Source organism: Haliotis rufescens, unplaced genomic scaffold, assembly GCF_023055435.1.
Source record: "Haliotis rufescens isolate VD_foot unplaced genomic scaffold, xgHalRufe1.0.p SCAF_14, whole genome shotgun sequence".
NCBI classification, from domain to species: domain Eukaryota; kingdom Metazoa; phylum Mollusca; class Gastropoda; order Lepetellida; family Haliotidae; genus Haliotis; species Haliotis rufescens.
The window spans coordinates 17,415,141-17,440,291 of NW_025963824.1; the positions used below are offsets into that span (position 1 = coordinate 17,415,141).

The window sequence follows — 25,151 nt, forward strand, 5'->3', positions numbered from 1 at the left end:
TATGAGATTTTATATTTTATTATCATATAATGGGTAGGTTTCTCAGCAGAATAAAGCCAATGGATAAAAACGATATCCGTTGGGGTCATATGCGGATAGAGATGCAAATATCAAAGGTCAAGTTGGGACTACTTTCACTGTTTATAAACAAACATGGCATCGCCCTTGTCATTCTGCGATCAAGTCAGAATTAACCATCGGGAATCTGGAGAAATATCAATTACTATGTATTTAACAAGCCAAGGCTCGCTAAATACAATGTTTATTCCTAATACAGGATATTTACCATCCCAAAACACACTCGCGTGATAACCTCTATTTATCACTCATATCACCTCAACCATAAGTCGGGGCGGTCGGGTAGCCTAGTGGTTAAAACATTGGCTCGTGACGCCGAAGACCTGGGTTGATTCCCAATATGGGTACAATGAGTGAAGCCCATTTCTGGTGTCCCCCAGTGATATTGCTGGAATATTGCTAAAAGCAGCATAAAACCATAGTCACTTACTCGCTCAACCATAATGGAATAACACCTTTAAATCTACAGTTAATGGAATCTTAAGATTTGTTCTCGGCTGATGATAATGAATAACATTTCGCACTTGTGAGTAGAATGTGAATGCAATGGGTTAATACTGTTAATTTTACAAGATTCTTGACTATATTTTGACTCATATCACCTTGACCAGAAGTGGGATAACACCTTTAAATCTACAGTTAATGGAATCTTAAGATTTGTTCTCGGCTGATGATAATGAATAACATTTCGCACTTGTGAGTAGAATGTGAATGCAATGGGTTAATACTGTTAATTTTACAAGATTCTTGACTATATTTTGACTCATATCACCTTGACCAGAAGTGGGATAATGCCTTTAAAATCTACAATAAGTGGAATCTTAAGATTTCTTGTCGGTTGATGATAGTAAATAATATTTCACACTTGTGGACAGAATCTTAATGTAATGGGTCAATATTTCTAACTTTAAGAGATTTTTGACTATTTTATGACTCATATCACCTTGACCAGAAGTGGAATAATGCCTTTAAAATCTACAATTAATGGAATCTTAAGATTTTTTGTTGGCTGTTGAAAGTAAATAAAATTTCACACTTGTGAGCAGAATGTGAATGCAATGGGTCAATATTTCTAATTTTAAGAGATTTTTGACTTTTTTTTTACTCATATCACCTTGACCAGAAGTGGGATAATGCCTTTAAAATCTACAATTAATGGAATCTTTAGATTTCTTCTCGGTTGATGATAGTAAATAATATTTCAAACCTATGAACAAAGGTCTAAATGTAATGGGTCAGTATTTCTAATTTTAAGAGATTTTTGACTATATTATGACTCGTATCACCTTGACCAGAAGTGGGATAATGCCTTTAAAATCTACAATTAATGGAATCTAAAGATTTCTTCTCGGTTGATGATAGTAAATAATATTTCATACTTGTGGACAGAATCTTAATGTAATAGGACAATATTTCTAATTGTAAGAGATTTTTGACTATTTTATGACTCATATCACCTTGACCAGAAGTGGGATAATGCCTTTAAAATCTACATTTAAGGGAATCTAAAGATTTCTTCTCGGTTGATGATAGTAAATAATATTTCACACTTGTGGACAGAATCTTAATGTAATAGGACAATATTTCTAATTTTAAGAGATTTTTGACTATTTTATGACTCATATCACCTTGGCCAGAAGTGGGATAATGCCTTTAAAATCTACATTTAAGGGAATCTTAAGATTTCTTCTCGGTTGATGATAGTAAATAATATTTCACACTTATGAGCAGAATCTTAATGTAATGGGTCAGTATTTCTAATTTTAAGAGATTTTTTACTATATCATGACTCATATCACCTTGACCAGAAGTGGGATAATGCCTTTAAAATCTACAATTAATGGAATCTTATGATTTCTTCTCGGTTGATGATAGTAAATAATATTTCACACTTGTGAGCAGAATCGTTATGTTATGGGTCAATAATACTAATTGTAAGAGATTTTTGACTATTTTATGACTCATATCACCTTGACCAGAAGTGGGATAATGCCTTTAAAATCTACATTTAAGGGAATCTTAAGATTTCTTGTCGGTTGATGATAGTAAATAATATTTCACACTTGTGGACTGAATCTTAATGTAATAGGATAATATTTCTAATTTTAAGAGATTTTTGACTATATTATGACTCATATCACCTTGACCAGAAGTGGGATAATGCCTTTAAAATCTACATTTAAGGGAATCTTAAGATTTCTTGTCGGTTGATGATAGTAAATAATATTTCACACTTATGAGCAGAATCTTAATGTAATGGGTTAATACTGCTATTTATAAGAGACCTTTTACTATATTATCACTCATGTCCCTTTGACCAGAAATGGGATAGCCCTTTCACATGTACAAATAATGGAATACTTGTAGCTGATTTTTATTTATTATCGATTAGATATTTACCCTTGTATTACTGTAATTAAGCCGTGCAGAAGCGGCATAACACCTTTAAAATTTATTAACTGTTGAATATTTATAATTAATTTTAGCTTTTGAAAGTGATTAGGACCACAAACTTAGCAAATATTGAGGGAGGTCATGAGTGGTACTTTTATAGGGAATATTATACCAGTAAGTGTGTTACACAAGGAGTGTCAGAATTCAGAAATTCTTGTATTTACCCAGTGAGGGTGAAGGTAATACATGGATTCTTACATGAGTTTTGTAAAACAGAATATGTACTGTGTTTATCCATGTTTATCCACGTAATGCCAATCGCCAAGCACGGGTACTATCTTATTCCGTGTATTTTATCTTCCGCTGTCAGGGGTGCGATTGGTTAGCCTATTGGTCAAAGCGTTCGCTCGTCACGTCGAAGGCCCGGGTTTGATTCCCATCATGTGTTCAATGAGTAAACCCTATTTCTGGTGTCCCGTGCCATGATACTCCAGTAATGCTGCTAAAAGCAGTGTAAATACATATTCACCCACTTACTCACTCCTTCTGCAGACGTCTATCCACTAGACCACTCAGGCAGTTGATTTCGTGTAGAAGGGGTCCCCAGCAACACATGCTTAATTTTAATTGTCTTACTAGGTGACTTCATGGATCGGAGGTTCAACGTCCTCCGACGTGCTGGATGTTTGCTTATATTAACAATCACTATTTTGCTCTCTGCCCATGTGGACCAACATTTTACTGCAAGAACCAGTAAGAGCAAAGCTGACCATGCAGGTAATATTCCCTTGATCGGATGGGGAGTCCGGCTTAGAGTCGTATAATGAGAGGCGACTAACGAGCCTCGGGTAGTCAGGTTCGTTATTTGGTTGATTGCGAGGCATCGTACATGTCGGCGTGGGACGTTGTTCATACTTAAACCAATCGTTTATTTACATGTATTTATATCGGGGTACATGACACACAATTAACGAAGTCACTATACAAGCATGCCCACCCGGTCCATCGATTGTGGTGCCCGTGAAGACCCGGGGTAGAATAGGTCTTTTCAGCAATCCATGCTTGCCCTAAAAGGCGACTATGCTTCTCGTAAAAGGCAACTGACGGGATCGGGTGGTCTGGCTCACTGACTTGGTTGATGCATGTCATCGTATCCCAAATGCATGGATCGATGCTCATGATGTCTATCACTGGATTGTCCGTGTTGTCTGGTCCAGACTCGATTATTTACAGACCGCCGTCATATAGATGGAATATTGCTCAGTGCGGCGTTAAACAACCAACCAACCATCGATTGTCGCCTAACATGACAAGCGAAGCGGTGTGTATATTTTAAGCAATGCCCAACATAGACATACACAATGCACTGTCCATGGATCATCGTGATTTTAGGCTAGATATATAAATATATTATTTCCACTTGCTTCAATATATCTTTCCTTTATTTCAAATTGAAGCTGCCTGGTTCCTAAAATACTATGGAGTAACTATATACTCCTTTCTGTTAGGTCTGGTTTTCCGGTGCATGCATGCATGCATGATGAGTCATATCCGTCTTACCGCTTATATCTGTTAGTTATACATTTATATTTATACATTTATCAAAATTTGCACACCAAACTTCTGAGCTTGCATTACCTGCATCATGTATATGTGATAGGGTTAGGTTAAGGAGGTATTTGAGGTTACCACTAACTTGTATATGTGGGTAGAATGCCATTCTGAAACAATCGTCAATATCCAGCTTGGATACTTCTTAGCATGTTTCAAAGCTTACATTGGTCTGCATCTACAGCATTCTGAAGTATGTAAAATATAATACATCCGATACAAACCCTCTATCGTTATCTATCGTGCTGAGTGATGTATAGTTTATATCCGATATACATACTCCCCCGCGTCTTTCATTTATAATGATGTATATAACATGTCTGATATACAACACCCCGCGTTTCATTCTGAGTTATGTATATTTTATGTCCGATGTACCTGTGTACTTCCCCGTAACTTTGTAAAGAAGAATTATAAAACACTTTCATCTTGTGTAATTTTCGCCTCAATCTTCTGGCAAACCATATACAATTAACCCATCGAACTAATTAAAAGAAGTGGAAAGAGCTTGTCTAAATACAGAGGCAAGTGAAATAATTGTTTTGAAATTATATAAATATGATTTCTCACATCTACTCATGTGTGAAGTACAAGGATTCCCTTCAGCACAGTTACATGAAATAAATTAATGAGGATACATGTTTTGCATTTCTATTCAGATCGTGGGATTGGAGGAGACCGCACGTTAAATTAAACAGCATACGGAAAATTGTTTACAGTTACAAACAAAACAAAATCTAAATGGAATGCATAATGTGTCGGGGCTCTTTTATTTAACGGCCACAATCCGAAATATTTCAGAAACCCCTCGAGTTACCGCTTTTACTTTTGTAATATGGCCGATTCCATTACATTCTATACACTATTGTGACCACAATGTGATGTAGAAACACATCCTTGATTTCAATTATTGATCTAATTATAACATAACTTGTTAAAAGAAATATCGCACAGACACTGTGACATTTGTTCATAAATGTGAATTGCCGCACAGAAAGGCGTGTGAATATTTGTCAAGTACAAAATAACAAAAAAATAATAATCACTAAAGATGTTTCCAATTTATAGTGAAGAATTTAATGTGCGTTATTTATTTGGAATGGGACATGGAAATATACAGAAGATCATATTCAGTACGGTCCCTCCCAAAATATAAAATAAATCATATTCCGCATATATATCGCCATGTGTTTTAGAGCTAACCGAAAGCATTACCGCAGTAAATGGGGTTTTGCGAAATTGTGGACTGTTTATCCCAGTTCTGGTCGTATCCCAGTTCTGGTCGCTACAAACACATAGCTCCACTTTCTAGTTTTTAAGTGATTTACTCCGAATTACTTAATTATGCTGCACGTTTTGGATTGGTGATTGTTCAGTAGTGTCATGTGTGTATGTTGCATCAATAATATGTAGATATGATCGCCGATAATGAAGTAATTAGCCAATAACACTTTGGCCCGTCTTGGCCAGGCCCGGCCCGACTTTTAGGCAATCCCAAAATAATTGCAAACTACAGACCAACCTGTTGATTTCCTATGTATCCAGAAGCACAGAACATATACGGGTGTATGATCTCTGCTTGAAGTTAATTTTTTTTGTCAAAGCAATAAACCATGCAGAAACGTAAACCGCCGCATGAAACGGCATGTACCATACATTACATACATTGAAGTATTTAAAACAATGCTGTGCTCAACTATGCACAGCAAGCGCCATACATGTGATTATGAAGACAACTAATAAAAAAATTCTCATATCAAACCCGTTGTTTTACATGTGTTGTTTATTGAAAAAAGTCATAGTTTATAGAAGCCTGTTATTTAATCGTGTTGAACAATATGTTGCAATAGCAGTGTGAAAATTGAGTGCGCGTGACAGGCTTGGCCTAAATTCCTTCCTGGAACGTTTCTCGATGGCTGCCTGAATAACATATGATACATTGCAAAGGTAGTGCGCAATTGAACTGTTCGGGTAAGGGAGATAATCACTCACTCTCAGTGATACAGCTTGAATAAGATACGATGTACAGCAATGTAAGGTCAGTGCGTGAATTTATCACTTCTATACTACGCCTATAGCTAAAGAAGATAATCGCTCAATGCGCAATAGTTTATTCTTACAAAATATAGACCGGTTAACTTTAGCGAAATGGGATCATTTTTAGCTCTTTTAAAAACAAAATGAACAAATTTCATGGGTTATCAGCATTACGAAAAGTGACTAAGTCTCAGAATAGCAAGAAGATTTTGAAGTATCTCTTATTGCTGGAAAAGATAAACATCAACATTTCACGCACATTTCACATGATCTGTATGTTTCGTTTCGGTAACTGTGTGGCTTGAAATTTCAAAGAAACCAACATGTCGACTTACATGCTCCAAAATTAACCTCTCCCGTATACTTTCCCGCCTTAAGGGCGGGGAAGAATAAAGAATGTTGCAGCTCGGAAAACTCTTTAATTTCCAGCTGCACAGATGTTGCCAGTGTGTGTCTAGCACTAAACATCAGCAGCAGATGTTGGATCCGAATGAGATGCAACATATATAGAATTATAAACGAGCTCCCATGTAATACACGTAATATACCACAACTATTCACGAGTTTCATAAAATTGGTTTTACACGGGAGCGAGTTTAGTATTTTATTTATCACTTGCCATTCATATCATATTTAGAATTATACTGATGAGTGTGAATAGCCTGACACCCTGACGATCCACGGCATAATCTAATTCAGTTTGACTGATTATACTTCAAACACGTCAAAAGTTGAAACGTAAGAATTTAATACCATGCAACGGTCCACCTTTGGAATTCAGGCGTCCGTTCCACCAAATTATCGTAGCGCTAAGGTTATTCTTAGTATACGGGAGAGGTTAATTTAAGAGCATGTAAGTCGACATGTTGGTTTCTTTGAAATTTCAAGCCACAAAGTTACCGAAACGAAACATACAAATCATGTGAAATGTGCGTGAAATGTTGATGTTTATCTTTTCCAGCAATAAGAGATACTTCAAAATCGTCTTGCTATTCTGAGACTTAGTCACTTTTCGTAATGCTGATAACCCAAGAAATTTGTTCATTTTGTTTTTAAAAGAGCTAAAAATGATCCCATTTCGCTAAAGTTGACCGGTCTATATTTTGTAAGAATAAACTATTGCGCATTGAGCGATTATCTCCTTTAGCTATAGGCGTAGTATAAAAGTGATAAATTCACGCACTGACCTTGCATTACTGTACATCGTATCTTATTCAAGCTGTATCACTGAGAGTGAGTGATTATCTCCCTTACCCGAACAGCTCAATTGCGCACTACCTTTGCAATGTATCATATGTTATTCAGGCAGCCATCGAGAAACGTTCCAGGAAGGAATTTAGGCCAAGCCTGTCACGCGCACTCAATTTTCACACTGCTATTGCAACATATTGTTCAACACGATTAAATAACAGGCTTCTATAAAGTATGACTCAATAAACAACACATGTAAAACAACGGGTTTGATATGAGAATATTTTTATTAGTTGTCTTCATAATCACATGTATGGCGCTTGCTGTGCATAGTTGAGCACAGCATTGTTTTAAATACTTCACTGTGTGTAATGTATGATACATACCGTTTCATGCGGCGGTTTACGTTTCTGCATGGTTTATTGCTTTGAAAATGTTTTTTTTACTTCAAGCAGAGATCATACACCCGTATATGTTCTTTGCTTCTGGATACATAGAAAATCGACAGGTTGGCCTGTAGTTTACAATTATTTTCCAAAAAGATAATACGGTTGCATGATATCTTCACGATGTTTGGGTTGAACATAGTAACATTCTTCTAAACATATTTCCAATCTAAGCCGGAAGCAATCACAACACAAACCCAGTTAACCAAACGGAACCATATACAAGAGTGAGTGAGGTAGTTTGGTTTAACGCCGTCTTGAATAGTATTCCGTGTCAGCTTGATGTGGGAGGAAAGTCTGAAGTGATGCAGGTCTTAGACGTTCACCACTTTGGTGAAACCAACGAGCAAGGGTTTTGTGCTGACAACAAAATCGGGGTGAACCGAGATTCAAACACACTGTCATAGGTTTCTGGCGTGCCCAAGGGAGACAACTCTGCATAGCGAATTGCAACCATGCCCAAAGACAATAAATAGATCTTATTTGTGCACACCCCCCCCCCCCCCCCCCCCACCCCCCCCCCCCCCCCCCCCACCCCCTTTTTCAAAAAAGCTGTATCCGCCCATGCTATTATACAACAAAAATGAGATATGTATTGCGGAAAATTCCATGAAGAAACAGTGGCAAAATTACACAATCACAAACTACAAAATACATTTTTTTATTGGTACTAATAGTGGGTATATATCAAGTTTTGCCTGACAGGCCCAGTTTTCTTGCCTGGGTTTTCTTTGTGCTGACCAATTAAAGACACTGTTTCTTTTATTGTGCTTTCCAAAGATAAGTACATTAATAACAACCAATTTGTACTTAACACAAATTCTCTCCTCCCATAGCTTACACTTCCTTCCTCTGCACATAACATTATATTGCGGGGAACTATTGATGCTCTGCAGCAATCTCTACTTGTCGGAACTCACATACTTTAAAATAGATTAACGACTGTCGCTACAGTACGATCGCCTTGTGGAACGGGGCCTTGCACCTCAAAGTTTACAATTACGTCACACTACCCGATGACGTAATTTGTGGAATTTTGTTGCAAGATCCATCAGCGAAACAATGCCATGTGACGTCAGCCTAGCAACAAGGTTGTTTGGGTCATCGAGTGTGCATAAGTTCCTCTCAGTGATCTATCATCTCCACACGCAATGTCGTTGAATAAGCAAAGGGATGTTGAGAGCTTTCAATATTTGTTCGTGAAACTTGTTCCAAGAGTACATAAGCACGCGTTTTGGAATTACACAATGCGTAATACAGCTGCATGTTTATTAAAGGGGTGATCTCTTCACGGGCAGGTAATAAGTTCTGTTATTACACCCGCAGAGTACATACAGGTGGTGAGAAACTAAAATGTGTGCCTCTCACATGAGTCTACATGTATGTATGGTTATTAACTGACAAGTTGTAATGTTTCCGGCTGTGCCCCGAGTGTTGAAGTAGTTTAAATCTCTAGGATGTGTCATATCCAATGTTTTTTCAGCAGGTTGTGTTTCTTTGTAACGGCCCTGTATGTCAATGAAGTGAGTGAGTGATTTTGGTTTAACGCCACTTTTAACAGTATTCCAGTCATATCACGGCGTGTCAACTTTATGTGGGAGGAAAGCCTGAAGTGATGCAGGTCTCAGACGTTTACCACTTCGGTGAAACCCAAGAGCACGGGTATGGTGCTGACAAACATAAAAACATAATCGGGGCGAACCGGGATTCCAACCAACAATCATAGGTTTCTGGCGTTCCCAAGGGACGCGACTCTGCACATCGAATCGCGGCGCCTCAGACGACTGGGCCACCCGTGCCCCCTAAATGAAGTGTGTGTGTGTGTGTCTATGTGTGTGTGTGTGTGTGTGTGTCTATGTGTGTGTCTGTGTCTGCTTGTACCTGTCCGGACTGATGCCTATTTTATAATGTTAACCCACTGAGATGCCATGCCGCAGTTTAACAGAATACCCCTCTTAGAAACAGTATATTGACTTCGAGCCGACGAGCCCTTGTTTTAGCCCTTTATTGTCGAGCGCCAGGCAGGGTAACACCAAGTACCATCTTCTAACGTCGTTGTTCTTGCTCAGTGAAACTCGTTCTGGTCAGATGAAACTAAATCTGCTTGGGCTTATTCTGGATTGGCGCTATTTTTTCCTTTTTATCAGCCGAATATTTTGTATTCCTCCTCACGCGAATAAAAGTCCCGCTTGAAATCCCGATTTGGGTAGAGACGTGTCCTGGGCTTCATTTGGCTTTATTTCCATTCACGTTGATCATGTGCTTCTCAGAGCATGAACACATCTCAAAAATTGTCAGGACCATATCAACCATTGGTCTTGTTTTACAAATGGATGAGTCTCATTTACATGCTGTTTTCCCATGTTTAAATATGTTTTGGTAATCCGTTGGGAATGCACATGTGACGAATTCTGTTCTGTTGTTGCATGTGAATATATGTTAATATTGTGATATGTGATATGAAATGTTTTTAATTTTAATGGTCAATGAATTGTGATGCAAATCTTTACTGTTATGTTTACAGGGTCAAACATGTAATATACGTCTGAGAAACGTCTGTATTATCCTGGAAAACTTTCTACTACCAATAAAACTAAAAGGTAGAGGTACTGGATATTTATAACTACTCTCTTACTGGACATTGTAAATATAAAAAATGATTAAAACAATTATCGAGGAGGAAACCAAGGAAAGATAAATAGATTAAACACACAAGTTATATATATTTGGTTCTGACCATCTGATTCTGAAGTTTAATATTAACGAATTTCTTTTTCTGGAAACATGCAAATCTACACCAGCAAATCTATTCATAATCAAGTTTCAGATAACAGAGAAATTGTCACAAATTGAAAACAGATCTAGATTAGTCAAATTCTATGAAACCTGTAAAAGTGAAATTGATGAAGAAACTCTAAACGCCAACACTGACAATTTATGTGGAGTAAAATTCGGAAAAAAATGCAGTTGAATTGGAGTGAGTGAGTGAGTATGGTTTTACGCCGCTTTTAGCAATATTCCAGCAATATCACGGCGGGGGACACCAGATATGGGGTTTACACAATGTACCCATGTCGGGAATAGAACCCGGGTCTTCGGCGAGACGAGCGAACGCTTGAACCACTAGGCTACCCGACCGCCCCTAGTTGAAATGGAATAAATATCCAGAGCCATAAGGTCAGTGAAACATAATCAAACTCTGGGGTTACGCGGATTTTCAATAGAGTTCCTTGTGGCGTTTGTAAGGTAATTGTATATTTTTATATATTAAACAATCATTTAACAACAATCAACTGACCCTGACTATGAAAATGGGTATTATTATCTGTATACCTACATCGGGAAAAGACACGAGACTACTAAAAACCTGGCGCCACATCACGTTAGTAAACAAAACTGTACATGTATATCAATAGGCATATGCTCTGGATACAGTTATTCATGAGAACCAAACTGGATTCATTCAAGGTAGATTTATTTGTGAAAACATGAAGCACGAAAATAAGACACAATATACGAAAGGGTTGTTAATGTTGATTGATTCTGAGAAAGCTTCCGATGCTATATCTGAACAAAATACATGAACTGAGTTGTTAGAGAAAATGGATATCAATTCTTTGTTTCCCGTCAGCACATGGAGAAGTTTTGGCTTGATCTGAGCGTGTTTATTGAACGACAATTTGATATCAATGTTATTTCCATTTTGGTAACCTCCTGGGAACTACAGTGACTATAATTTCTTGAATAATATTATCTTATCAGCAGAGAGAGATATCTATGTCTCTTGTATGAACAACAATACACATGTCTTCTAAGTAATGCCTATCAGACAAGACAATCTAATGTATCCGTTGATACATTTTGCAGAAAAATTTAAGGTGGGACTGCACGCAAAGAAATAGATATGGTAAATGACGAATGTGTAAACACATTCCTGTTTTGATAAAGATTATATATGACACAAATTCAATGTGCCAGGTCCTATTTACCAAATAAATGAGTGAGTGGGTATGGTTATACGCCGATTTTAGCAATATTCCAGCAATAACACGACATGGGGACACAGGAAATGGGTTTCACACATTGTAACCATGTGGAGAATCGATGAGAACACTTTAACCATTAGGCTACCCTCCCGGATCGTTCCCATAATGAAAATGTGACATGTTAACATAATGTTTGGAAATAAGAAAGACGCCTGATTCTGTTGTTCATTTTGAATTTCAATATTTGTATAGCTTAAACCACTTGGCTACCCCATCGCACCTCAACAAATGAATACTCACTATATTACCAAGGTCTTTGAGTCAGTGTGTACTCATGTTTCCCTCTAAGCCCCATGGGGAGTACACAGACCAGGCTGTCGCATGATCAGCAGTAAGAAGGTGTACCATCACATTACCCTCTCATCCAACAGAGTACCCATTCCTTGTTTGGTGAACAAGGGTATATTTCGGAGACATGGTCTCTTGCCTTAGACGACACCACATGTTATCTGTTTTTAAGTGTAAGACAGGACCGGAGCCCTATTTATAGTTGCACATATATGAGTTACGTGCAGCACTACGACCTGTGACAGACAATAGAGTTGCACAAAGATAATAGAATTACAACACGATCTCTCTTTTGACGCAGTAGTTACTGTTATATCTCTCTGGTAAACAAGCGCAGCAAATGGCACAAGAAACAAGTTTACGTTTACACCGCAACATACTACGTACATATCTATTGTATACATTACTTGTGTTAATGTTCTATGACCTGCACATAAACTGTCAGCATGGACACGTGTACGGATGCGGATCTAAACAGACATTAAAGAGAAGGAAGGTTTTAAATTACAATATTGAAATCGGTTATCCTTTCGAGACCAACCACATAGCTCTAGCGTAGTTTCTCGCTCTGCAGCACAGTCAGGTCAGGTGTTGTCAGATACCCCTAAATGATGCATCACGTACAGTGTAATGTTCCTGGTATGCCCCAGTTATTTGTCAACGGTTTTATGGCTACATAAGCCAAAGATACGCAGTGTGATCCACATTATAGAATTCATTGGTTAAATCTGTGAGAATGATTTGTTATCATTTTTTGGTAGACATGCATTTTTATCTCCTCGAGAGCTGCTAAACATATCTCGTTTGCATAGTCTAATTACTTTCTATCGTTCAAGTTAACTATTCAACAAAGTGAGTGAGTGAGTTGGCTTTAACGCCACTTTTAACATTATTCCAGTTATATCACGGCGTGTCAGCTTAATGTGGGAGGAAAGCCCGAAGTGATGCAGGTCTCAGACGTTTACCACTTCGGTGAAACCCACGAGCACGGGTATGGTGCTGAAAAACCTAGAAACATAATCGGGGTGAACCGGGATTCGAACCCACAATCATAGGTTTCTGGCGTGTCCAGGGGACGCAACTCTGCACAGCGAATCGCGGCGCCTTAGACGACTGGGCCACCCGTGCCCCCAATTCAACAAAGACACCCGTGTAACCCGACTGATTCTTAGTGCCATACAGATAAGTCGATCTAATGCAACGGCCATTGTTGACGTACTGAAGGCAACATTCTTGACGGAGCTTAGATGCTTTCCAATATTAATGACGTCACACGTGTCAGGGTTATGTATGTTTTACAAGTTTTCTGAAATATTTTATATAATGTCTTCAATTGACTTAGTTCTTCAAAATAACATTTAGAAAACAATCATGTTTTATGTGAACTGTCAGTTTTAGTAAATAAGACAATCTAAATAACTGACTTATCTTTCCTTGATTACAGTTTGTTTGTTTTTAATATCGGTTAGCCGTCCATATAACCACTTGAGAATCATGCACTAACCAAAAGCACTGAAAGTCTGCATGATTCCCAGAAACGTGGTCTAGCTTCAGTTGCTCGTTTTAATTTTAATTAACTAATCTATTGAAAATACATTTGTTTTAATTTTGATCTGGTTTGTTTTCAACCCCAAAACTGTGATATTTACCTTGCTGTTTTACTGTCCATTGTCGACAGGTGTTATATAATAACTGTCGTGTTCTCATCGCGTTATGGCTGCAATATTTCCGATGCGATATAAAATGTGATCACTTACTCTTCGTAATCTTATAAAATTAGTCTAACATTTGCAATGATCAGATGGTAGGGTGCCCTCATAAAAACACGTGGTCAAGGCCTATCGCTGATGTCTGATACGTGGCAATAGATATCTTCGGCATATATTGATATATTTGCGATCTCGAATGCACACAGGGGCCACACAGCATCCATCAGGGGACTTTCTTGGAATTGTGTTACACATGACATATTGTGTGAATTGCGTCTGGGGTTCTCCCACAGTATTTCAGTCATATTGTGCCGGGCCAGCTGTACAATGCATATGAGGGGTGCCCTGAGTGATGGAGGACACATCTGGCACTCGATCCATGAACGGCCAAGGGGTCACTCGACCATACATATACCCTCTATGTTGCTAAGCACGACCAAAAGTAAGACTAACGAATAACAGATCAGTGTCAAAGAACTCACCTTTGGACAGAGCCTTAGATGGCATAGAAGAACATGTTGTTCATGGGTTAAAGTACTGCTACATACATTTGAGGAATACAAAGCATATGTACGTAGTAATGACAGTGTATATAAACATATAAATAATTTCGAAACAATTTCAACTTACCTGAAGACTGAGAAGCAAACAGGATGGCGGCTGTCAACGTTGATATTCCTATCCCCACCATTGTTGGTAATGACAACTCAACTAAGTCTCATGTCACATTTATTTGTTTTCCTCCAGGATCTAACACTATCGTCTTGGTGCTTACCGCCGTCATAGAGCTGGAATATTGCTGAATGCGGCGTTAAACAACAAACCAACCAACCAATCATGGTGCTGCCATCATGATTGTTTCACACACACTTAAATCATCAGTTGTAATCATATCCTTCAACATACATGCAACAGCAGTTCACACATACGACTTTACACGTCTGGCTATCTGGCATACAAGTTGATGTGAAGTATCCCAACCGTGCTCTCGTGTGGCGTCGTGGTAATCTGTGTCGTGTGTCATCGATCAATGCCGCCTGTTGCAGATTTTTAGGTAGATATGATACAGTCATGCTCGTTTCATTTTACACATGACTTCCTGGTTTCTCTGGTTCGTGATGCAGATGTTGACTATCGCCATACCATATCTACGTATCACACTCCATGTTTATGATTCAAACTGATAAGTAAGTGATTTTGCTGCACGTGTGATATCTGCTGAAACGAAACACGGGGACTATTATAGGAGTTTTGTGTCACCTGGTACTTCGTTGTAGGGTGGTAACGTTACAGCTGAATGATATACACGTTTCAAAGAGAGAAATTCAGCATTGTTTATACTGAGTAAACTGTACCTGTATTACCTTCACTTTGTCCATTTGATTTGGCTTTGTTCCATTTCGTGTAGCAGCGATACGTAATAATGCCATTATGGCAGTGGTATTTTAAATCAACAGTGTAACTATACCTTGTACACACATGTTGAAAGTGTTATAAATAACCACATGAATGTGCACATCAAGAACATTGTCAGCGGATTGTGACAGAATCTGTCAACATGAATCACACATTGCATGTTAGTAAAGAAAGGAAAACGTAATGTTCATGATGTTTTTATTATAATTACAAAGAATGTTTGTTTGTTTGTTGTTTAACGCCGCACTCTTCAATATTCCGGCTACATGATGGAGGTCTGTAAATAATCGAGTCTGAACCAGACGATCCATTTATTGACTTCATGAGCTTCGATCCATGCAATTTGGATCGATGTCAGCGAGCCTGACCACCCGATCCTGTTAGTCGCCTCTTACGACAACCATAGTCACCTTTTATGGCAAGCATGGGTTGCTGAAGACATGTTCTACCCCAAATCTTCACGGGTCACATAGTATGTAGCATTATAACAATAGTCATCATAACTTCAATGCCTAGTTAACTTTAGTATTACACAAAACGTTCATACATTCAAAGTAGCGAAATCCATTCCCCATGTGTTGAAGATACAGGATAATTCCGAACGTCACACGTGTGTAGTAGAGGTTGACCTCGTTTTATTTGTTTCGATCGGATAACCGTGACCTCTGTCACACCAGAACCTCTTTATTTCATTAATGAAAAAATCACGAGACGACAATCATTTTCACAAAACTTTACGAGACAGAACCGAAGGAATCTCACAATAACGTGACATTTACAAGACTTTATTAAACCAAACCCGATAGTCACACGTATCAAATTCGCTTTGAAGTTTATCTAGTTATGAATAAGGTTACTACAGAAATTACATCGAGGTTTTATCAATTTGCAATGTAAGAATACCGACAGATCAGGGTCATGCACCGGACCAATTTCACAACGTTTATGTTGATTTAACATAAACAGTTCAGTGTGACAAAATTATGTCAGTTTAAATTATCTGGACAGATATTAGTATCTAGACTTACGTTCCGGCTGTGCCATTATCCTCTTCGAAGATTATCTTCTGACACTGTTTCCGAAGGGGTTTATTTGATGAACGTAACGACTGCACGAACAGATCACTCAAAGTGAACAAATCATTCGAACACTCCGTGGAAGTGTGCCTGACTTTGAGTTTGTGGCCCAAAACATCCCAAATGTGGTCACTAACATTCCCTATGGATCTCTTGCGTAAATGTCTGTGAATAGATCACGGTTGTCTGTTCATATTCTCTTGGTGGAGTTTGAAGCTGTCAATCAGACTCGCGTTTGTTGATTGTCACTTCTCCAGTACAGGGTCATACAGTTTTGACATTGACTCCATTGGCGAGCACTCTGGTTTCCTTCTTCCAAGAAGGTATGTACAGGATATGATTTCAGCTGTTAGATCAAGGAAACTGAACCATTGAATGCACAATCGGGATCCGGGCGGTGCGAGTGATCGACTTTTGGTCCGAGATTGTAAGCGCGGCGCTGTTTGACTTTTTATGTTTACTTACAGTTGTCGTGCGTGCTAACAACAACGCAGCATGAATGACCACAAGCTGCATACGTTGTTAAGTAAAGGTTTGAGCTTGGCGCACCAGGTTTCCACACACAGCAACAGAAACATTTGTGTTAATGCGTATGCATAAAAATGTCAACAATGCCCTTGTTTAGGCATATTTTAATATTCATGCGCAACAAGATTTGCTCAGGCAGTCAGATACCACAGAAAGTGTACTATTTAACGAGAATGAGTGCAGTAGTCGCTATATATGTAATTGTTTAATGTTCAACTATTTCTGTATCGTGACACATTCATATATACATGGCAAGTGTTTACAACTTCCTATGCATGATATTAGTGAAAAAGTAGAAACAAAATTCCCATTATAATATTTTCCGACGCTTGAGGTCAATGGTAATATTTGCGAACAGGATAATACTTTCGAATTTAAGGATGATCAGATGTCAAAGTAAATCATTTTATCTTAAGACCGACTGGCTATCCGTTGCTGGAGAATGAATACCTTGCCTACATGTGTGATCACCAGATGTGGAAATAACAAGTTGATTAGGTCTTCCCAGTACTTAAAGTACGTTTTGTCAACGGTGTAAACATTAGATGTAAGAAGAAAAAAAACATAAGGAGAGTAAATAAACTCCAGTTCTTAAAATACATGCTTACTGATAGTAATTGTTTGGGTTGCAAGCATGTTGTGATCCTTTTTACCCCACTTAGTTCAGTTGATGACGTCATCCCCGGAACGAAGCTAGAATGGAGATGTGATACCCTGACACATGGGTCTGGTCAGAAATGACACTGAACTACTTTACAATCTTCTTTCTTTGTAGAATAGTTTCCTTACAGGTGTATACTGGCCCTTTGTGTCCATACCTAGATCTAGAATTATCCCAAATCGTGGTAATCACTGATTGGTCTTGAATTCACATTTCTCATCCCCATAATTATGTTGCATGTTGTTAGACGTCGTGGTGTTCAGCTTGTACATTTCTAAAAATTGTAAGCAAGTGACAGTTGCCGTAACTGGCACTATTCCATCTATGGAGGACCGCCTCCGTGGTCTAGTGGTAGAGCGTCCGCCCGGAGAGCGGAAGGTCTGGGGTTCGATCCCCGGCCGCGTCATACCAAAAGACGTTAAAAGGTGGTACTTGTTGTTACCCTGTCTGGCGCTCGGCAATAATGGGCTAAAACAAGGACTGGTCGGCTGGGAGTAAGTATACTGTGTCTGAGTGGGATATTCATGTTAAACTGCAGCATGGTATCACAGTAAGCTAGCACTATGAATCGGCATCAGTCCGGACTAGTACAAGCAGCCACATAAACACACACACGTACATACACGTCGCTATATAAGTGCAATAATCTTGGACGCGACGTTAAACCCCATTCCACCTCACCATCTATAGAGCCGTGTTGACATTAAGCAATCGGTTCACATGTGTGAATGTAGCATAGATACTCGTCTGGTATGGGACTGGTAGAGAAACTTGTATACATTTCAATTATTTCAGCCCAGTTGCTTTGGGGGAGAAATTAGAATAAGAAAACGTTCACACAATATGTGCTTGATAAATACACTTGAAATCTACACATGATACCTATAATGCTTTATTCCATGTTCATACTAGGGCGGGCTGATCAGATTATGAACGAATTTTCAATGGGTGCGTGTCTTTATTTGTCAACCTATGAGCGAATTTCATGTTTTGCTATCAAGTGAAATTAATATAAATATACTAACATACTAATGTCAACCTAACATATATATGAACACCTAAATATATCCGCCCTTACCGCCACATGCCTAGACACGCTTACTATTTTCCAGGTGTGTCATTGAACATAGTGGTCAGGTTTGTTTCTTAACAAATAGAAACGAAAGTACTGATTAACGTTCAAATTAAAATAAAACGGATTCCGTTGCAATTTAAGGAAAACAGATACCCAATTCCTTACATGCACAATGACCACGACACCACGTGGCTCTTAATGTGGCTGTACTGAAAGCTTAGTACCCAGCCAACAATTCTACGTTGTTACAACGTTGTGACAACGTTGACTTTTCGTTGCTACAACGTTGTGATGTTACGTTGTCACAACGTAATTCTGTAGACTCCCAGATTGGTTGCTACAACGTTGTGCGTAAACCAAAATACAACCAAATCAAGACGTTGTCACAACGTCCATTTTTTACGTCGCGACAACGTAGGTATCGCATACTGTTTACATATGGCGACACTACAGGCATTGCAGCACGTTGTTGCAATGTCCATGTAGATTAACGCCTGTTTTATTCCTCAATACCTCCCAGGCAGCCTGAAAAGTTTGTACCAATCTAGTTAAGACGTCAGGTACCAAGAAATACATTCTGCAAACTGAATTCACTTTAACCCTATCCATGAAACAGCAAGTCAATGAAATGCACTCTCTTTTGGCAGAGTTTGAAATACGGCCAAGATATAAATCTAAATGTTTTAAATTACATGTACAATTTGGTAATATAATATTCATTTTCCAAAACAATTTTCAAGGCTATGTGCAAATTGTTCACAAATGTTTCAACACAATTAAAAGATATTGGATTTTCCCACGAATTTGCAAATTAAAATCCATCAAACAATAAGCCCTGCACAAATTGAAACATTTAAATTTTCTTGGCCTTACCTCATACATTCAGCATTGAGAGCAACACTGTGACAAACAGAATAGTCTATGCATCTGATGTCCTAAGATCCATTAGGTAAACGAAATGACAATAGAATTCTGGTTGAGGTGACCTTTATTTATTTGTTAAATGACAAGTCAGAACATGGGCTGAGTTGCTGGGGAGCCTTTTCAGTCCTCAAATGAAAAGTCACAGGGATGATCTTCAACTGTATCCTCAGTCTCTCCTTATGCCTTGGTAACTGAATAAAAAATGACACAAATGTTATAAAATGGCAAGGCAAGGGACATATTTCTGACATAACAAAATAACGGTTGCATTCCCCAAAATAATGTTTTGATGTCTGATGTCAGTCTTTAAACTGTTAAAAACTGCTGAAAGTGCGAAGGCGCTGACACTAATACCATGATGCTCTTGGATCAAACATAAGCAGAAAAGCTTTTAGCACTGAATCATTGGTGTAACTTTATACCCCCGCCCTTTTAGATTGTGGGTATAATTAAATAAGAATCATCTAAATTTTAATTCTTGAAGATGTTTGTATATATTATTGAATCAGACATACCTTTCTGTCAGTGATATGTACTTTAAACAAATACGCTCCCACAATACTGTTTTCTCCACCTGAAAGAAAAACAGAAACCACAAAGTATCACATTCTTAAATAAACCAGTACTGTATAGATAAATCCCATTTACTTAGACTAATAGAGTATGATGTAACTGATAGTAATATTGGCAAATAGTTTTATCAGTCAACAGATCAACTGTAGTTTTTCAAAAGCAGTAACTTTACCTTTCTGCTGTACACTCAAACTAGTGATTCAAGTGAATATCATGGCCAAGTTTCTAAAACCTTATTTGAAAAATATGTATATAAATGAAAAATATATATTGCCAAATAAAATAAATAGTTCCCATATTTGAAGCAAGAATGTTGAATATGAATTATGAATTGGCCCACCAATAAGTGATAAAAGTGTTAACACTTTGGGGTATTTATCCTAATTAAAAATGATTTTTTTTAATACTTAGATCTACCTTAATATTTTCCATATTAATATGCCAGGATAGTTATATATGTTCTAACATTTACAAAGATTAGAAACATGGGGTAATAAACAAAATGCAATAGCTTATTCAATACCAGACGAAGTTGAAACAGCTCTAAATATTTATTGAAATTTATTTGTCACTACGTTTATTAACATAGATCTAATACAGTTAAATATCGTTAAATATAATTCTGTAGTATGGTAGCCTACGTGGCAACATATGCAGATCGAAAACCGAAAGAATATGGTTGCTATCAATTCCATTGTATTTTTCATTAGTGCACATTGGCTACACCTATCTCACTTTAATAATCAACAAACGATGACCAACTCACTGACAATATATGGTGATATTTAACTTTTGACTATCGACTAGCTTATCATCACCAGAGAGGACAATACCGCAAACACCCCGTTATAGCGCGCGACGAGAGACTCGTTTTACTTTTGCTCGTTTTCATTAGAAAGGAGTCGGACATAGATCTAGTTATCGGAAAATGATGAATTGATTCTTTTTTCGGAAATAATAAAAATACACATGATAAGCACCTTGCTATGATAAAATTTATAGACAGCAGCAACAACCTGACGGTCCACATTTAGGCTACTTCAGTCAGTGCTAATTAGGCCTTTTCGGAAACATCAAGTATGTTTCTGTCTCTTCCCGAAAATACGATTTTTTTCATAACATCATTGATCACTTTAGACTAGGGCTATAACTAGCAGCCTACAGAGAGTCGATCTGAATACTTCCATTGTTTTGATTCCCTCTTTTCGCTGTATAAGAGAAATCTACTTAACCTTTCCCATGGCCTGGATGAGCCACATTGTTGCACAAAAATCAAAGTCAGAAGATTAGTACATGTAAACTTTAAATAGTAATGATTTCAGAAATAACACAGAAGAAATGGCGATAACTGTCAGTGCGGTCAGTAGGCGATGCATAAGTTAGGCCTATTTACAAATCTACACGCTTACGAACGAAACCCGAACATAATATGACGGCCACAAAACGCCACCAGATTGAATTCTGGTCAAAAATATACCGCTTGCCCTTGGCAATTACCCTTGGTATCCATAAAATAATAATATGGAAAAAAGTCTTGGGCCCCCTTCACCTCTATCATCAAGTTCTGTGTATCATATTAATATCAACACTGACGCTCAGTGAAAATGACCGGCAAACTGCATTCTTAACCCTGACACTTCTGAATAATACGATACATTTAGATCATTTGACGCACTGCATGCACAGAAACATATCAACAAGAGGAGACTATTTTTGAAAAATTAACTTACCTCAATCGAATTCACAGATCATCTGTCCAGTTCCAGTTGCTGCACAATCACTTGCTTGTAATATATTATGTCCAGAGTGAGTTTGAGCTAAGATGGCTGGTGACAACAAATCTTCCGCGACAATGTGACGTCATTCTGACGTCACTTCACGAGGCAACAGGCTAAACTTTTCTGCAGTCGCTCTCACGCCGCAAAAAATACGCGCCAATTGTTTTTAACTGTAATATTGCTTGTGACAACATTTAGTTCGTTAATAGATATATATGTTTAAAAAAAAATAACACTAAGAGATGGTAGATCTACAAGTGGTTTCCTAAACATCATTTACAAAAAGTACTGTAATGTCCAAAGCACAACGTTGTCACAACGTTAATTTGCAACGTTGTTGTAACGTTGTCACAGATATACGCAATTACGTTCTCGAAATATTAGTATTAAGAGATGAAAATTCAAATGCCGAATATATAGAAAGGTAATGCATTACTAACTTGGTTTTCTGACAAATTCATGTTGATTTTGATAAAGCAGTTCTATTCCTTCTATTCTATTCTATCGAGAAGCAAACTCAATAACGTTTCACCGACGTTTCAGAAACGTAGTTACAAAACGTTGTGTGATGTCCAATGCACAACGTTTTCACCACGTGAATGTGCAACGTTGTTATTACGTTGTGAAATAACGTTGCAGGTCGACGTTAAAATAACGTTGTTACAACGTTATATCACGACGTTACCAATCCACAACCTTTCAACAACGATGGAAGTGCGAATCATGCATGTATGGCGAAAATGTTATTGTCATTGTTTGTTGTTTAATGGCCTCTTACGACAAACACGGGTTGCTGAAAAGTGAAAACCAAATCTAACATTATTGTAATTTTCTGCCAAAATGTAGTTTATTTCGAGTAAACACCTTTGTTTTTACGCTTTTCGCGATGAAGACTATTTGACGTCGCACCAACGTATGAGAAACGTTGTCATCATAACGTTGCATGGCGCCCGATGCACAACGTTTCCACAACGTAATTTTGCTACGTTGTGATTACGTTGTCACATAACGTTGGAGTGACGTGATAATAAGGTGTTTACACAGACTTTAGTTTATTTACGAGATGGAAATTCTGATTCCGAAGATATAGGTAAATAATGAAATACTGCCTTGTTTTTGGCAGAAATTGTGTCGATTTGTATGTAAAACTTTTGTTCATACAATTTTTGTTAAGGCGACAGTTGACGTCGCACCAACGTTTCAGGAACGATGTAACAAGACGTTGGGAAATATTCGATGAACAACGTTTTCACAACGTAAAAATGCAACGTTGTTATTACGTTGTGAAACGACGTTGCACAGTGACGTAATAATAACGTTGTGACAACGTTGTATCACTACGTTACCAATTCACAACTTTACCACAACGTTGTGAAAACGTAGTGTGTTAGCTGGGTATGTTCTGACCAATACACGCATGCGCACGACGTGTTGCGGAAGACCCATCATGCATATTTCCATATGCTTGTATGTGAACACAACATCAAAAGAGGAAATAGTGTCATGTTACTAATCTGTTTGCTGACTCCTCAAGCAAAACCGAGCAGCGCAAAATGTACATGACGACAAAACATACACGACTTGTCCCGTCTTCCAATAGCGTTAATTTCATTGCATGGAAGTGAAGGACTGCACATTGCACCTTTGAGTTTTTTTTACAATGTGTGTACGGTGTTGGCGTAGGTGTCGGGGAATTAACAGTGTCTGAAAGAGTACTGTATAGGCATGAACAAATGTTATTTCACAATTGCAGGTGATTGAATATAGAGGAAGGTTGGAAGATTCAGTATCGTGTATCGAGGTCGTGAACCATACTCCGACAACAAAGAGGTGTTTTTGAGCGTGACGAATTGCCTCCCCACGAGTTCTCCATATTTCTAAGAGCACCTCCAAATATCTCGTTGTGCATGTAGTGGTCTTTGATTCACGCAGACATATGAACTAATAATTAGACGGGGATATTAATCTGTTTCATTGGAAAAATAGCCTCTTATGATCCATCATTAAATAAATTGGTGAGTGAGTGAGTTGGGTCGGAATTAAGAGCACAACTCAAACTCGACTCACAAGAAATTAAAACTCTCAAGGAAAGAGTTCACGAGCTTGAGCATGAACTATTTCGTCTTAATTATCAAATAGACACCAAACTAAAGACTATTGATAATAAGATAGGCAACGTCTCTTCCAAGATGAAGCTCTCGTATGCCAGAGCAGTAAAATCGCCCCCAAAATCAACTGATGTACCAACTGAACAGACTCAAACTGCATCAACAACGATGACCCTTGACACTACACAGTGCCAACCCACACCCACACAACCTTTAACGAACGCAAACAGTCATGAAAACGAAAAGACTGAGAACCAGAGCACATCATACAAGGAGAGAATCTCACAAAATACAACATCAGAAACAACGACTTCAAAACCAAAGGAGAAACCATGTATGGTAGATTTGACGAACACTGATCTTCTGTGGAACATCTACAATGATAACGTCCATGGTCTAGTGTTTTCAGGCATGGAAGATGGTGACAACTCTCACCCTGTCCATCCTCACACAGGAAGTCACTCTGATAAACCTTCAAGCACCTACAAGATCAAGTCACTGGCTAAATCTTACAACACACTTGAAGGGGTTTCAAGAGTCCGGACCAAAAGAGTTGTACTCTCTAATATCAGGGCAGACAAATCTTTTGATGATGTCAAACAGTTAATCTTTGACTACGCACATGAACACCACGTACGTGTTACGCATGCACGCCTGCTGCAGAAACGTGTCCACTACGACAATACAGAGACATACACAGTTCAAGTCAATATGTCGTGTGACGATTATGATTATGTCTTTAATGACAAAAAGTTCTGGGGGGTGACTATTATTCAGACTTGGCAAAACCTCACCAGTCTGATGATTTTGACGGAAACTTTAAAATCACCATTGTATCAAAACTTCATTATATCATGGAACAAAATAGTCATAATCATGATCCACTAGATGATATCCTGTTAACAGAAATCCAAGTCCATGAAATCGGATCACATATACACAACCTTAAAAGAAATAAATCTCCAGGACCTGATGGTTTCACAAATGAACACCTGATTTTTGGAGGAGAGATGCTTGTAGTAACCCTCAAACACCTATTCAATCAAATACTTGCATCCCAGTATTATCCATGTGCCTTCAGAAAAGGTATGATAATACCTATTTATAAAGGCAAAAACGACAAACATGATCCACGTAACTATAGGGGCATAACTCTTACATCGTGTCTATCTAAACTCCTACAGAAAATCATTTTAAGTAGAATAGAAAAAT

General features: G+C 38.1%; 1 protein-coding gene and 1 long non-coding RNA gene across 2 annotated transcripts in view; both read right to left on the bottom strand.

Annotated features, from left to right (window-relative positions):
• Positions 1-14,581, bottom strand: part of LOC124152598 — a 38,214-nt gene extending 23,633 nt beyond the window's left edge. The window contains exon 1 of the mRNA XM_046525578.1: positions 14,431-14,581. Within this exon, the coding sequence (XP_046381534.1) occupies positions 14,431-14,491 (61 nt within the window). The 5' untranslated portion in view covers positions 14,492-14,581. The remainder of the gene's footprint in view (positions 1-14,430) is intronic.
• A 4,951-nt stretch (positions 14,582-19,532) lies between these two features.
• LOC125379137 lies at positions 19,533-21,777 on the bottom strand. Its single transcript, XR_007220596.1, has 2 exons — positions 19,996-21,777; positions 19,533-19,671 (listed from the first exon to the last, which is right to left on the bottom strand). It is a non-coding gene; the product is annotated as an uncharacterized LOC125379137 (long non-coding RNA).
• Between the last annotated feature and the right edge of the window lie 3,374 nt (positions 21,778-25,151).